General features: G+C 33.3%; 1 protein-coding gene across 3 annotated transcripts in view; it reads left to right on the plus strand.

Annotated features, from left to right (window-relative positions):
• Positions 1 to 14,449, plus strand: part of LOC145670263 (signal peptide, CUB and EGF-like domain-containing protein 3) — a 372,945-nt gene that overhangs the window by 326,989 nt on the left and 31,507 nt on the right. For all 3 annotated transcript variants that reach the window (XM_081738684.1, XM_081738683.1, XM_081738685.1), the window contains 2 exons: positions 3,397 to 3,558; positions 14,168 to 14,362. In XM_081738684.1, the coding sequence (XP_081594810.1) occupies positions 3,397 to 3,558; positions 14,168 to 14,362 (357 nt within the window). The remainder of the gene's footprint in view (positions 1 to 3,396; positions 3,559 to 14,167; positions 14,363 to 14,449) is intronic.

Here is a 14,449-nt window from a genome sequence, read left to right on the forward strand (position 1 = left end):
TTTCAGAAGTGTGTTGAAATCAAACCAAATTTTATGTGTAGTGGTTGAGCGCTACTATTAGTGGCCCGCTTGTCATGGCTTGGCCACTTCTGTTCTCGTAGAATATAAAGTATTGTAAACAATTATGGGTCAACGCTACAATCTATTATTTCAGATATTGTAAGATATAAAGTATACATTCTCCTCCCCAACACAGCCCAAGTCAGTATGAACCTCTTGGCGGTGAGGAAGTGTGCTTATACTTCGAGATCTTTGTCACATATAAAAGGTAACATGATCACCATTACTCCAGTCGCCTTTACCTCCCAGACGTTCAGATGCCTATTACACACAAGTTGGATAAAATTCTGAACCGCATTGTGGATTTAGATAGAACGAGAATACTTGTGTTCGAAACCTGTCCGTCCAGTTAGTAGATACAAGAGTTACCGGCTAAGCAGGTTCTTATCAGAATATGGAGGATTTTCTTAATATGATCATTTATTTATGAAATAATATAAAATACGTACGTTTAGTTACTGGAAGTATTTCGTTTTTGCATTAATGTTTGCCTAGTAGAAGTTTAATTGTATAGAAAGAAGATAGATATACTATGGAATAAAACCTTCCAAGAACTTATAACTCACTGCCGTTGCAACTACAGAGATGCTGGAGAAGTGAAAGAACCTTTGCATCAATAGACACAAAAACCATGAAGAATTACCAATTGAAGCTAAAGATACAGATACTGCAGCAGATCTTAGGAGACGCGGTCGTCCCTCAAAACCCAGGACAGAGGGAAATGTTCAAGTGGTTCAGGAAATGTTCACGCAAAGTCCTCAGAAATTACAAAGACAGTAAAATAATATAATCACACACACAATCCGAACCAGTCTGAGGGAAAAGTGGAATTTCATCCACGGAAACCGCATAACTGCCAGGAATTATCGGCGGAAGACTATGATCATCGGTTGGAGTATAAGGAGATGATGCTTGCTTGTTATGAAGATTGCCCCGATATTTTCAGGAATACCTTGTGGACAGATAAAGCTATATTTCGTGTTGGAAGGAGGGGTTATTACACAATATCAAAAACCCTAGATGAAATGGAGGAGAGAATTAGCCAAGTTCTTGCAAATATTCCGCTGAAGTCCGCACATGCAAGGTTAAACGTTGCAGTACACTTCGTCACTCCTGCAATGACATGATGAGATATTATGTAATAAATTCTACCCTTGCAAGGAACAAAATGGTATTTGTTTCATTGAAATTGACTAAGGATTTAAAGAGTTATAAATAATGTTCAAGAGGGAATTAATTCTCGTTCACTATACAGGGTGTTTCAAAACAACACCGACAATGTTGGGAAGGTGATCTCTGACACCAAAATAAGACGTAAAGTATAGACCAACCTGGGTGCACAAATGTTCCCTTATGCTTCCTTTCGGAGTTATAGGCTGCCGAAAACATGAAAAAATGAACTTTAAAGATCCATAATTCCAATACTATGGGACCTACCGTAGTCGGGTCAACACTTCACTTAGGAACTAGTATGTGTCCTATCTAAATATCCATGTTTCAGAATCCTGCGGTACTTCCGCAACTATTTTTATAGAGGTAGTTGGTGAGTACTTCAAATTATATGCCCGTAGCCAAACAGGCTCTACAAAAATTGTTGCGTGAGTACTTTAGGATTCTGAAACATGCATTTTTGGATAAAGCATATATTAGTTCCCAAGTGAAGTCTTGACCCGACTACGGTAGGTCCCATAGGTTTAGAGCTATGGACCTTTAAAGTTCATTTTTTCATGTTTTCGGCAGCCTATAACTCCGAAACGAAGCATTTGTTCACCCAGGTTGGTATATATTTTCGTCTTATTTTGATGTCAGGAATCACCTCCCAAACATTGTCGGTGTTGTTTTGAAACACCCTGTATACATTATACATTATATATATATATATATATATATATATATATATATATATATATATATATATAATCACAATTTTATTATGTGTATTTTGTAAAATTTATTTTCCTGTGTTTTTATTTATGGAAATACTAGCTGAAATATCCCTTTTTCGCACGAGAAGAATACGCTTATGGAAGTATTGTTTGCGACAAATTTAAACCCTTTCGCCCCTTAGGATGTGCATTTATCTCAGTGAAATGATAAAATCCCAGGTGGACCTAAGTACTGTGTTCAAATATGTATTTCAAACGTTTAAAATGTTTCCTCGCTTTGGCTATTTTATGAATACAAAATGGGAAATCAAGGAAGGTATTTTAGAATTTTCTCCCTTCTCTCAGTCCGACCCTAAAGGTAATATTTTCGAAAACAATGTAGCATGTGCTCACACATTTTTAGTGAGGAGTACATATAATGCTTCATTTTCGGCTTACATTTTTAATCCTCTCCCCCCCCCCCCTTCTTGAGATACGTATTTTAATGAAACCAACATGATAAAAGCGGAAGCCACGTGCTAACTATGCTCACAAATTCATTTCAAATGGTTCAGCCGTTTCTCTGTGATAATGAAACAGACAACCTTGATGACAATTTTTTAAAAAATGTAAAAATTGCCCCCTACCCCCTCCCCTTGAAAACGGATTTCCCAGTACCGTTGCATCAGCATCCACTTGTTTTTAATGAGGCATTTATGTACCTAACATAAGAAGCTCGTAAGATACCCTAGTTTTGGCATACACCCTTAGGATATATATATATATTTTAATTAAAGTAACATAATAAAAATGCGACCCAGAGACAATGCTAACTATGTTTCAAAATTCATTTTAAACGGTTCAGCCTTTTGTCTGTAACAATGATACAGACAACGTCTGTTTGAATGTGGAGAAAATATTTAGAAATAGCTCCCCTTCCCCTTAAAGCGGAATTTTCGGAAACGCTGAGGCACGTGTTCGCTTATTTTTAATGAGAAGTTTATATACGAAGTTTCATTTCCTTAAGTTGAGGGATTACTGAGATATTCTATTTTCGGTATAAAATTTGAACTCCTTAGGACATTCATTAAAAAAAAAAAAAAAAAAAAAAAAAAAAAAAAAAAAACCGGAAATCCAGTTCACGGTCTATGTTCAAAAATTTATTTGAAAGTTTTCAACCGTTTTCCTATTAAATGTAACAGACAACGTGTACTACAAATGCAATTCAAAAAATATATTGTCCGCATTATGTACCACATAAGGACAAATTAATCTTATTTCAATGTAATACACGAACATGAGAACGTTAAAAATTCTCACAAATTTTGTCAGGTGTTTGTTCTGCAACTAATTTCTAGATTTTAAATAGGAGGTTAACGGTGAAGAATTTCCATCTTTTTATCTTTCTTTATTTATCAAATTTCATCTTAATAGTTGAAGTAATATTAATATTTGTATACTTTTCTCATAGAAATCTGTGTACCCGGGTCCTTCTGGAACAAGACATCACAAAGTTGTGAGGCTTGTCCGAAAGGATTTTACCAACCTGAACAAGGTCAAGACTACTGCCATGCATGTCCTGGCAATTCAACAACAGGTAACGAAGGATCATCAAGTCTTGAAGATTGCAAGAGTAAGTAAGCTCTTGATTTGCATATTTTTCTCTTTCTCTCTACTAGATACAAAGAGATTTAATATTAGAGCAGTTGTGAAGCGTGAAAAACACAATGTCGTACTATAAAATTTCTTTGTGCCAACTAAATATATTTCGACGTCCACAGACTCGAAAACTTAGAATTATTTTTTGAGGTTTAAAAACATCAGAATAAAATACATCGAATAATTATAATTTTAATAATAGATATTTAATTGTACAAGATAAAGACACTCTCAAAAGAAATTATTGTAGTCAATGGTTTTAAATAATGTATAATTAATGTTTAAATCTTAGAGAAAGATGTGTTTTAATAACAAAGTTTTAAATAACGAGGAAATTGCATCAACAATGTAGCAATTTAACTTTAGCCAATCACATTTTATTTTTATATGATGCCACTAATAGTATATAATATTCCGTTTTGCATTAAGAAAACATGTTTAATAATAATTAACTTTGTTTACGTGCTGAGAACAGCTGAAAGCAGAAATGCAATATTGTATATACTTCAATATTATTGTAATATGTGCTGTAATATAGAAAAAGATACAAATAGTGATTATCTTTAACATGAATTAATAAAAAGTTAAACTTTGACAGTGTAGTCTATACCAATTCCTAAAACAGTGGAACATAAAAAATCAAAATAAAGGTAAAAACAACCACATGGATTAATAAAAAGGTCAACTCTGACAGTGTAGTCTATACCAATTCCTAAAACAGTGGAACATAAAAAATCAAAGTAAAGATAGAAACAACTACATGGATTAATAAAAAGGTAAACTCTGACAGTGTAGTCTATATCAATTCCTAAAACAGTGAAACATTAAAAAGTCAAAGTAAAGATAAAAACATCGACATGGATTAATAAAAAGGTAAACTCTGACAGTGTAGTCTATACCAATTCCTAAAACAGTGAAACATCAAAAATCAAAAGGGAAAATAAAAGCAACTACTAAGTTATATTATAAATTCTAAAGTATAGTCACATTCTAAGGTATACAATTATCATAGCTTGTTAAAAGCCTAGAGATTAAAGTCTGTTTCCTATAATAATAATAATAATAATAATAATAATAATAATAATAATAATAATAATAATAATAATAATAATAATAATAATAATAATAATAATAATAGAATTAGATTTGCTCTAGAAAGCATATTTATATAAATTGAGTTTAGAACCTATGAGTTTTCCTTTAATAATTTCCTAGTTTTCACATTTTTGGAGCCATTCTGGTTTCTTTTTTGGAGAATAAAGATTAAAGCTAAAACCACAAGCAGGAAACTGCAAAAAGTTAGATAATGACATTAAGGTTTGTCTAAAACTCAAGTGTGACAACAAAACAAAATTTATTTTTGAGTTTAATGTTCCAAGATTTTGTTCCTTAGGTTAAAGACCATGAGAAATGAATGATAATAAATTGAAGAGTGAAAAAATAATACATAATATCCACTTCCTGGGCACGATTAGAGAGACAGTTCTTGTGGTTGTACCTTTACTGCCTCAGATTTTTCCACTATGAATCCTTCAGAATAAAATTTGTCCAGACTTGCAACAGCTATATATCTTCACCCTAGTATTACTTGTGATGGCTATATATACAGTCTCGTTGCAAGTGCTTATCTTTTTCTCTCTCTTCCCAGTTACTGATATTATGAAGCAGTAAAAGCCCGAGTCGTTATTAAACTTTTGAGTTTTTCTATTTATTAAAGAGTGACCCAATTACCTGATTCTTAGTTTCTGAACTTGTCTTTCATATGTAATTCGAACGTGTTACTTTGCTAGTTATTAATGCCTTGTGTCAGATAAATGTACCACTTCCACATTTGTTATTCTTAATGTCGATTGCAAAAATAAACTAATGTTAAAATTAGAAGATTTTGAATTAATAACTATTAATCACAATCTTTTATCGGAAATTATTAAAAAGATTAGTACTGCCACAGACGAATATTGGTTTATTGATGAAAAAATAACAAAAAGACTACATATATGCACCATTTCTATCCGTGGTTTATTGACTACCAAAAGAACGAGTTCATAAAAGTAAAGTCTTTTTCAAGATTATTCTTTCTGGAAAAGGTCACCCGGCATATTTTCTTGCTAAACGATTACTTAAATATATCATTATCATTATCATTATCATTATATAACAACAACGAACGAATTTAAACTACAAATAATAACTATTCAGGAAAAACAAGTATTTTCTTTGCTTAATACAATCGGTTAAGATTTAACAAGTTCCCTGATTTAAATGAATTATTAATAAATCACGAAACTTTTGAAAATATGCTTAGACACTGAAGTATGTATGTATATAACTTCACTTCAACTGCAGCGAATAATTCAATTTTACCGAGACAGTAAACTCTGGTGGCAACCGTCGGCATTCAACTTACACATCTTTGACAATGGTTTAGGTCAAGTGGTACATATCCGAAATTAAGAATTGCAGGTACGTTGCATACATAGAATAGTTACTCGGAGATATAACAGATTAACTTAAGTCAGAAATATTTCTTAAAAGATAATATCAAACGGATAATGATAACAATCTACTTTAAATGTATTGATATACGTAATATCTTATTGATTCAAAGTACCATCCACGTCGTGATTAAAGTTCAGTTCACAAAACAAATAGAACATATTACTCGCAACGTGTTTAAGTCTTCATAAAATTATTATTTATTAAATACTATGCTTTTCTGTGCACAGTGATGCGAGATATGCCAATTGAAGTAACCAACATTAATTCATAACCGAAGCAACAATATAACATATAATAATTTCATTTCTCATTAATCGCAATATTTTATCATTCTCATTACAATATATTTCATACTATGAATTATGATATTCATAGTAGAATAAAGAGACTATGATAGACCACACGTTGAAGTACGTTCGCAATCTATGGAATCAATCATACGCAATACAAACAGGAATCGAATAGGCATACATCACAACCGACTTTCTAACAAAGGAATTACTGCTTCCTGACATATTTATATGGTGTCGAGACTATATAGGAAAGGATGAATTCCATTACGGAATCCTTACTGGTTCCGGACGTTGACCACTAGAACGACATAACTATGTTATTACTTTATCAGTTCAGCAGTTATCAATTCTATTATTAATTAGAACGTTAAGAACAATATAAACAATTTATACATATTATGCTAATAGAGTTGGTGTAATTTTTTTATATACAAATCATAACTTACTAGAAATATATATATATACAAATCATAAGTTAAACAAACGAAATTAAATTTCTTGTTGTTAACACTTTTTATTGTCTAACTTTGTTAATTAGAAAATGAACAAAACTGACTACGAAATTCATGTCATTAGCTGTTGGTATATGGGTGCAGGTAAAGAATATTCCGATTTGCAATAAACATTAAGGCTTCGGTTAAATATTCCACAAATGCCATAATAACAATAATTCAAATTTGAGGATTACTTTGCAGTGGATAATTCTTTATCTCCTCTGTTTACCAGTATTGTATTTTTAGTATGCAAGGATCTCTAAGAACTATCTGAAACTTACGCAGTAACGCGTATTAACAACAGGATAAGTCGAGTCTGTATCGCTAAAACTGAAATATTTACATATAATAGAATGTCAAAAAACAAATACATAATTTAAATATTTGATTTTCTGTATTATATTTCAACAATGTACTGAGTTGAAATGTGCTCAGAACTGAAATTCCTTAATATTTCCGTTCTGCAAATGATTTGTTATTATTCTAAAACTGATAACTAGGTACAGTCTGAAGAAGACCACAGTGTTGATCGAAATTACTCATTAAATAAAATTCGGGTCAGAGGTAGGTCCTTTGTATTCACTTTGTTAAAATTAGTTTGTATATTATTATTTTTTCCAATAACACAATTAAGATTTTAAAACTAAAGTTTCTTATACATGAATATATTACAATACAAATAAAACACTCAGTATTTACACTTTTATTAAAAGAAAATAGCAGTTTCAAATTACTCACCGAATCATTTCAATACACGTAGCAGAGCAAGAAGCTGTTAGAGGCAAAAGTAAAATGTATTATTAAAGATGTATGTAATATGCTCTATTTAAGACTTGTTTTACGAAATGGAATTATTAAACTGAAAAGAAAATGTCAGTTGAAGGGATTAGAAGAAGATGGTATTAGTAACAAATTTTATGTTTCGAAAAAATTGAAGTCACAAGTTTGTCTGTATAACATACACCCTTCATTGTTTCTCAATCTCTTCGTCCAAACGAGAACTCACTTAAATAAGGTATTGTGTAGCAAGAGTAACATATAATACGTTTATTCACCTCCAGAACTCATCCTTTCAAACAATGTAACATCACACCTTCATCATCTAACCCCTTCAATTATAATATGTGTTTACCATAGAGATTGATTATATTGTTACACGTACTAATGATTATATTGTTACTCGTGCCAATGGTTATATTGTTATTCGTATCAATATTTTCCACATTCTCATATGATTGTTATAATATTGCTATATCGCTCAAAAGACTAAAGATACTATGGTTGTTGTTAAAAATTATTAGCAAACTACATTGTTTAAGTTCATAATTAAAATATTAGACGTAATTGTAACAGAAAATAAAATATTCACGGAGTAATAACTTTTATAGAACATGTTTTAAAGAAAAAAAAAAAATGAAATCTGTAAGTTTTACGTCCCACGGTTATGCCGGTTAGGCTAAAGGAGACGGTGATAATGAGAGATGAGTGAAATGGTGGAATGAAGAAAGTGGGAGGAAACGGGAGTACCCCGAGAAAACCCACGAGCACGGTGTTTGTCCACCACAAAGGTTTTAAAGAAAAGTATAATATTTTTCACTTTATATATATATATATATATCATTTTCTCGGATCTGATATAATCATCTAATATCTAATATAATTTTCTTTTTCATCTATATTCTTGCATTTCTCTACATACTCTTAAGCCACAAGTACTTATAGATGGCAGTTCTGTGTTATTAATAAGTTTAAAATTATTTGTACCATCTGGTCTGTCATAGTGATTTATGAACTGTAGACATAAACATTTAAATTTTAAGTTATTACTTTTTTAAATTGAAAAGAAGTTAAGACAAGGGAAAGTCAGAAAGGAAGATTTCTACCTCCAGTATATTGTTGATGCTAGATATAAAGAGAAATACTTACATGTGAAACGAAGATACATGGTTTTACTATTTTTCGACGTAGTCGAATCCTCTTAAGCACTTATCTAAGTGGAAAATCCATTTATGAAAATTCTGGCAATAGAAGATGGGATCCTGACCACGAAGATATATTTGGAATGCAAGCCTGACGACATCGTATAATGTGGATCATTTGCCACGTAGATTTAGTCATTCCTTAAAAAAAAAAGATGGAAATCGGACGAAGCAAGATCTAGATTGCACGGTGTGTGCGAAAGAATTTCCCAGCTCACCGTTGCATAAAATTCACTGTCGCATGTGCTGCATGCGGGTACGCATTGTCGTGGAGCAAGTTCTCCGTCATGTCTAACAGTTGAGGAAATTTGGGTTGAACAAATCTCTTCAGTTTCCGGAGTGTAGCCCGATACCCTGCAGTATTCATTGTGTGATTATGGACACAAAAATCCATAAGGAATACATTATGGATAACCCAAAACTCCCTTATCACCAGTTTGCCAGTGATAGATGGTGTCTTAAACTTTTTGACTGCTGAAGTTTCTAGATGTTTTCATACCATTGCTTACTATTTTCTCTCATGGAAGTACTGTTTCGCCCTCGTTTCATCCCCAGTAATGATTTGACTCAGAAAATGTACCGAATGTTCATTAAAGAAAACGATTTGTGAGAGAAATGTATTCATATGGAACTTCTGTCCGATTGTCTGTCAGTTATCGTGGAATCTACCTGATGCACACTTTTTTTTTTTAAAAAAAAAATCCTAAACTTTCGTGGATAATGTCCCACATTGTGTCAGATGAAAGTTTAAACTGTACTTCTAATTCTGCTGGTGATACTCGCCGTTTCGCCCATACAGCTTCTTCAATTGAAAGGAGGTGGTCTGTTGTGCGAAGGTACTCGCTCCTTTATTCATCTTGCACACTCACACAACAACCACTAAATTTCCACCATTCACATCCGTACTGCACTGTTATTATATTTCCGCCGTGCACTTCTTTCAATCTCTTACGATTTTGAAATGGTACTGTTCCTTTTGCCCTCAAAAATCTAATAACATATCGCATTTCTTCTAGTGTCCACATAGAGAGCTTTTATGTTCATCTTATTAGGACGTACAAGCACTGGAACCTGATTCTACTGTCACAAACCAGTCACGGCCAAGTAGTAACTTGCTATCTGTAATAGTACAAAATATATGCATTAGCGAACTTTGTTTTCTGAGTTCTCTAATAACAGTGACCAATTCAGCTACTTAAGAATTTATCTAATACAGTAGAATACAGTAGAATTATCTAATTTGATAAGATAAAATTATTGCAGAGCAAAATATTATGTTAAAGCTTATATACTTGTGTTCTTTTCTCCACTTTTCAACATTATGAGCACAAATTTCCCTCTCCAGTATGCTTGCTGAACAACCCGTTCAATCAGCTTAATTTCCTCCACAAAATGTTTTCAACTTCAACTTTAATATATCTGGTTGAAATAAATATGTATAGTGAATTACCAGAAAATAGAGAAATCATAAAGAAAATAGAAAAGTGATAAAGCACACTATAAGCACTTTCGCTAAATATATTATCAGATAGAGAAGGCGAGAAGTAGAAAGAACAAAAAAAAAAAAAAAAAAAAGTTAAACAACTGAATAGCAGCTGTAAATCGTCCAAGTAGGAAGCGCCATCTTGGAATGCATGGACACATCCTTGTTTTACCAGGTTGAAAATAGAATGTAATGTAGAAAAATAAAACTAATATGACGAAGGGAGAGAGAATGAGTAACAGATAGAGAAAAAATATTGATCATGTAAAAAGAAAAATGAATTGCAAGAGTTCAAAAATGTAACATTGATAACAAAGAAAAACTTACGAAGACTGTTAAAGAATATTTAAAAAAAAAAAAAAAAAAAAAAAAAAAGTAATGACAATAATGATCAGTTGAGAGAGAAACATTGTACAACATTCTTACAGAATTTGGAATACCAAAAAAGCTAATTAGATTAATTAAGATATTTAAATGAATCCCAAAGTAAAACCCGGGTAGGAAACTTATTGTTCACGAGCTTTCGCGTCGAGAATGGTCTGAAATAAGGAGATGCGTTGTCGACATTATTATTCAACTTTGTCCTAGAATACGCTATAAGGAAAATCAAAGATTGCAACTAGAGCCTAGAGTTGAATGGCATTCACCAGGTTATGGCGTATTCTGATGATGTAAATTTAATAGGGGATGATAGGAGAACAATAGAAAGAAATGCAGAGTTCTTATTAAACGCTTGCAGGGAGATGGGTTAAAACTAAATGCAGAGAAAACTAAATACATGGATGTTCGTCGGGATCGTAATACGGCAAATTATGGATGCATTAAAATATCAAATAATACTTTTGATAAAGTGGATACTTTCAAATATCTAGGATCAATATTAACAGACGAAAACCATATTCACGAAGAAATTAAATGTCGAATAAAAGCAAGGAACTCGCGTTATTATTCAGTTCAAAAAATTTTTTTTGGCGCGAATTCTATCTAGGAATTTGAAGCTTAAAATATATAAAACGATAATCATGCCTGTTGTTCGATACGATTTCGAAACATGGTCTTTTACTCGAAGGGAAGAACGTAGACTGAAAGCATTTGAGAACAAGATCGTGAGACGAATATCGGACCCAAAAGAAACAGGAATGGGAAATGGCAGAAACTTCATAACGAGGAACTACATGTTTTATACAGTTTACCAAACATTGTTAGGGTCATTCAGTCTAGGAGGCTCAGGTGGGCAGGTCACATGGCCAGGATGGAAGAAAGTAGGAACGTTTTCAAAGTCTTGACTGGAAGACCAATCGGAAAACGACCATTAGGAAGACCTAGGCGTAGATGGGAGGACAATATTAAGATGGATCTCGCAGAAATAGGAATACAAAGTACAAACTTGATACAGTTAGCTAAGGATAGTAGTCGGTGGAGAGCTTTTGTAAACCTCCAGGTTCCATATCCATAGAGTTAGTTAGTTATTTAGTTAATGACAGTAATGAGAAATAATACAGAACAAGATTGTCTGACTGGATTTAGAAGGAAAGAGGTTAATACAGAATGACGTTTGGGACCGAACAAGGTGGCAGCGAACATTAGAAACGTCGACCTACGTAAGCGGGAAAAATCAGAGTAAAAGAAGAAGAGTACAGAACGATAGTGTACGAAAAATAATAGTAAATAACGGTGAAGATAGAAATAAATATTTGGGAAACGAACCGATTGTAGCATAGTGCGTTACTACAGATACTTAACGTAATGGGAACAGTTTGGAGATAGAATGCAATTACGCATTCCACTTTTTCTCAACATACATGGTTGAAAGTACTTATAATGGGTTGTGTTTTCTGGAACGTATATGAAGAATTTGAGCGATGGGTCCATTTTAAGGATATAAGTAAGGCTGAAAAATCGAAACTGTACAAAGGTTGAAAAGTTTGTTGTCTCAGGGTTCCTACTGATCTGGAGAAACCTGTTTCCCTGACTTCTCCCTGACCTGTGGCAGGAAATTCCCTGACTTTCATGACAGGTATCGGATAACGTTGACATATAAATAAGGAATAAATAAAGGTGAATATGTATATATCAGAACATTTATTCTATAGAGACAAATAGTAATCAATTGCTGATACGTACATTCCACTTACCTCTCATAAAAATCTGAGCAAAGTTCCATACTGTGATCATTAAGCTGAAACTGGTGTGCAATAAATGTTAAAAAATATATTTTATAAAATTTCCCTGACTTTCCCTGATTTCCATTGTTTTTTCCCTGAGCTTCCCTGATCTGTACCATTTTCCCTGAGTTTTCACTGACTTCCCTGATTTTTCTGACCAGTAGAAACCCCCAACTTTGTGTTATTGTGTTGAAATGGAAAACTGGTATCCAATATAAGAGGTTTTGCATCTGGGTTACTGGCATCTTTTCGATTGAAGTGCGAGGTACTTCAAAGGTCTGAGTCTAGTAGTGTGACTTTTCAGTTTGGAGGATATTTTATAAACAAGTTTGGGTCGCTTTTTCGGTTTCAGGTGAGACAATGAGTACGGGCTAAGCAAGATTTATAATTTCTGAAGACAATGGAATCTGGGATAGTATTGAGTAACAAAATTTGGATTAGAACAGTTTGCGGCTTGGGATATTCCCAGTTGGAGAGTACCGACAATAGAATTCTGATAGTTGAGGGACGATATGGATGAACAGATAAGTTTTCCGAATAGTCAGAGTATAGGAAAGAGAACTTTGATGTGGAGAAAGTGGAAGCTTGGAAGTGGAGATATTGTGATAGGTTTGATGTCTTCAACAATCTCAGTACCTTTTACTTTTGGTGTTTAAAATGATTGTTTTTTATTAAGTATATATACATATACAGGGTGTCCCAAAAGTAATGATAAAAATAAAACCACAGATTCCTGGCATCAAAACAAGCAAGAAAGTATATATGACATATAATCCGGAAATGGACAGGAGTGGAGCCAGACAGTTTCGAAAGTGGAGAAAAGGAATTTCACACCTGCCTATCGGAATAATGATAGGAGCTACGAAATGGGTTCAGAAATACATAGAAATCATATCGGCTTGACCTCTTTAACCGCATGTTACATAACTGCGCTGGAGATTCTTCATACGTCATGTAGGAATTCACCGAATATCTGTATTGTAAGCAACTACAGCTACTCCCATTATCTCTGTCAATATACCACATTCCATAGACCCTGAGCAGTGTAAGAATTGCCAGGTGGATGAGAGGGAAATCCTCCCTCTGTAGAACTGGATAAATTCATAAGTTTTGAATTTGCACATGTTAAATTTTCTTGGAAGTACAATTCATCCCCCCTGTAAAACATCCTTTAATTCCCATTCTGTCAGTGCAGTTAATACAACCATGCTAGGCACGCTGGTTGTCTGAAGGTCTGCCATCCATGTTTCACAACTTTGTACTGTATTTTGTCTATCTTCATTGCACCGTTGCACTACCCGTGCCAGAAAGTCATTCCGTTAATCCCCAGACGATGTATGGGGAATCCCTTGCACTTATGTCAAACATTTGAACATGCGTTTAATAGGACAAGTCGATATATTTATGTATTTCTGACCCACTTTCTTAGCTCCGATCATTATCCCGGTAGCCAGGTGTGAAGTTCCTTTTCCTTACATTCGAAGCTTCTAGCTCAGCCCCTGTTCATTTCCGGACTATATGTTATATAAAATTTTTTACTTGTTTTGGTGCCAGGAATCTGTGGTTTCATTTTTTACCGTTACTCTTGGGACACCCTGTATATATTGCAGAAAAGAGATTGCCGCAAATTAAATGCTTTGTCTAAAATGCACATTTCCTTATACTTTTAGGAACAAATTGTGGAAGTTACATTAACGAGTTGATGGGTGTTATTGAAACACCAAATTATCCAGGAAATTATCCAAACAATGTCGAGTGCACGTGGATAATCAAACCTAGCAAAGGAAGAAGGATTCTTATGATTGCTCCGGACATTTCACTGGCGGGAAGTAGATGTGAAGATTCCTTGGTTATGAGAAAGTCAAGTAAGTATCTTTGTAAAGATAAATGGTTCACTTGTACTGGGTTTTACTTGTGTTTTACTTGCATTTTCTTTAATACACGGTACTTAA

Source organism: Thermobia domestica, chromosome 14 (assembly GCF_964235325.1).
Source record: "Thermobia domestica chromosome 14, izTheDome1.hap1.1, whole genome shotgun sequence".
Taxonomy (NCBI): domain Eukaryota; kingdom Metazoa; phylum Arthropoda; class Insecta; order Zygentoma; family Lepismatidae; genus Thermobia; species Thermobia domestica.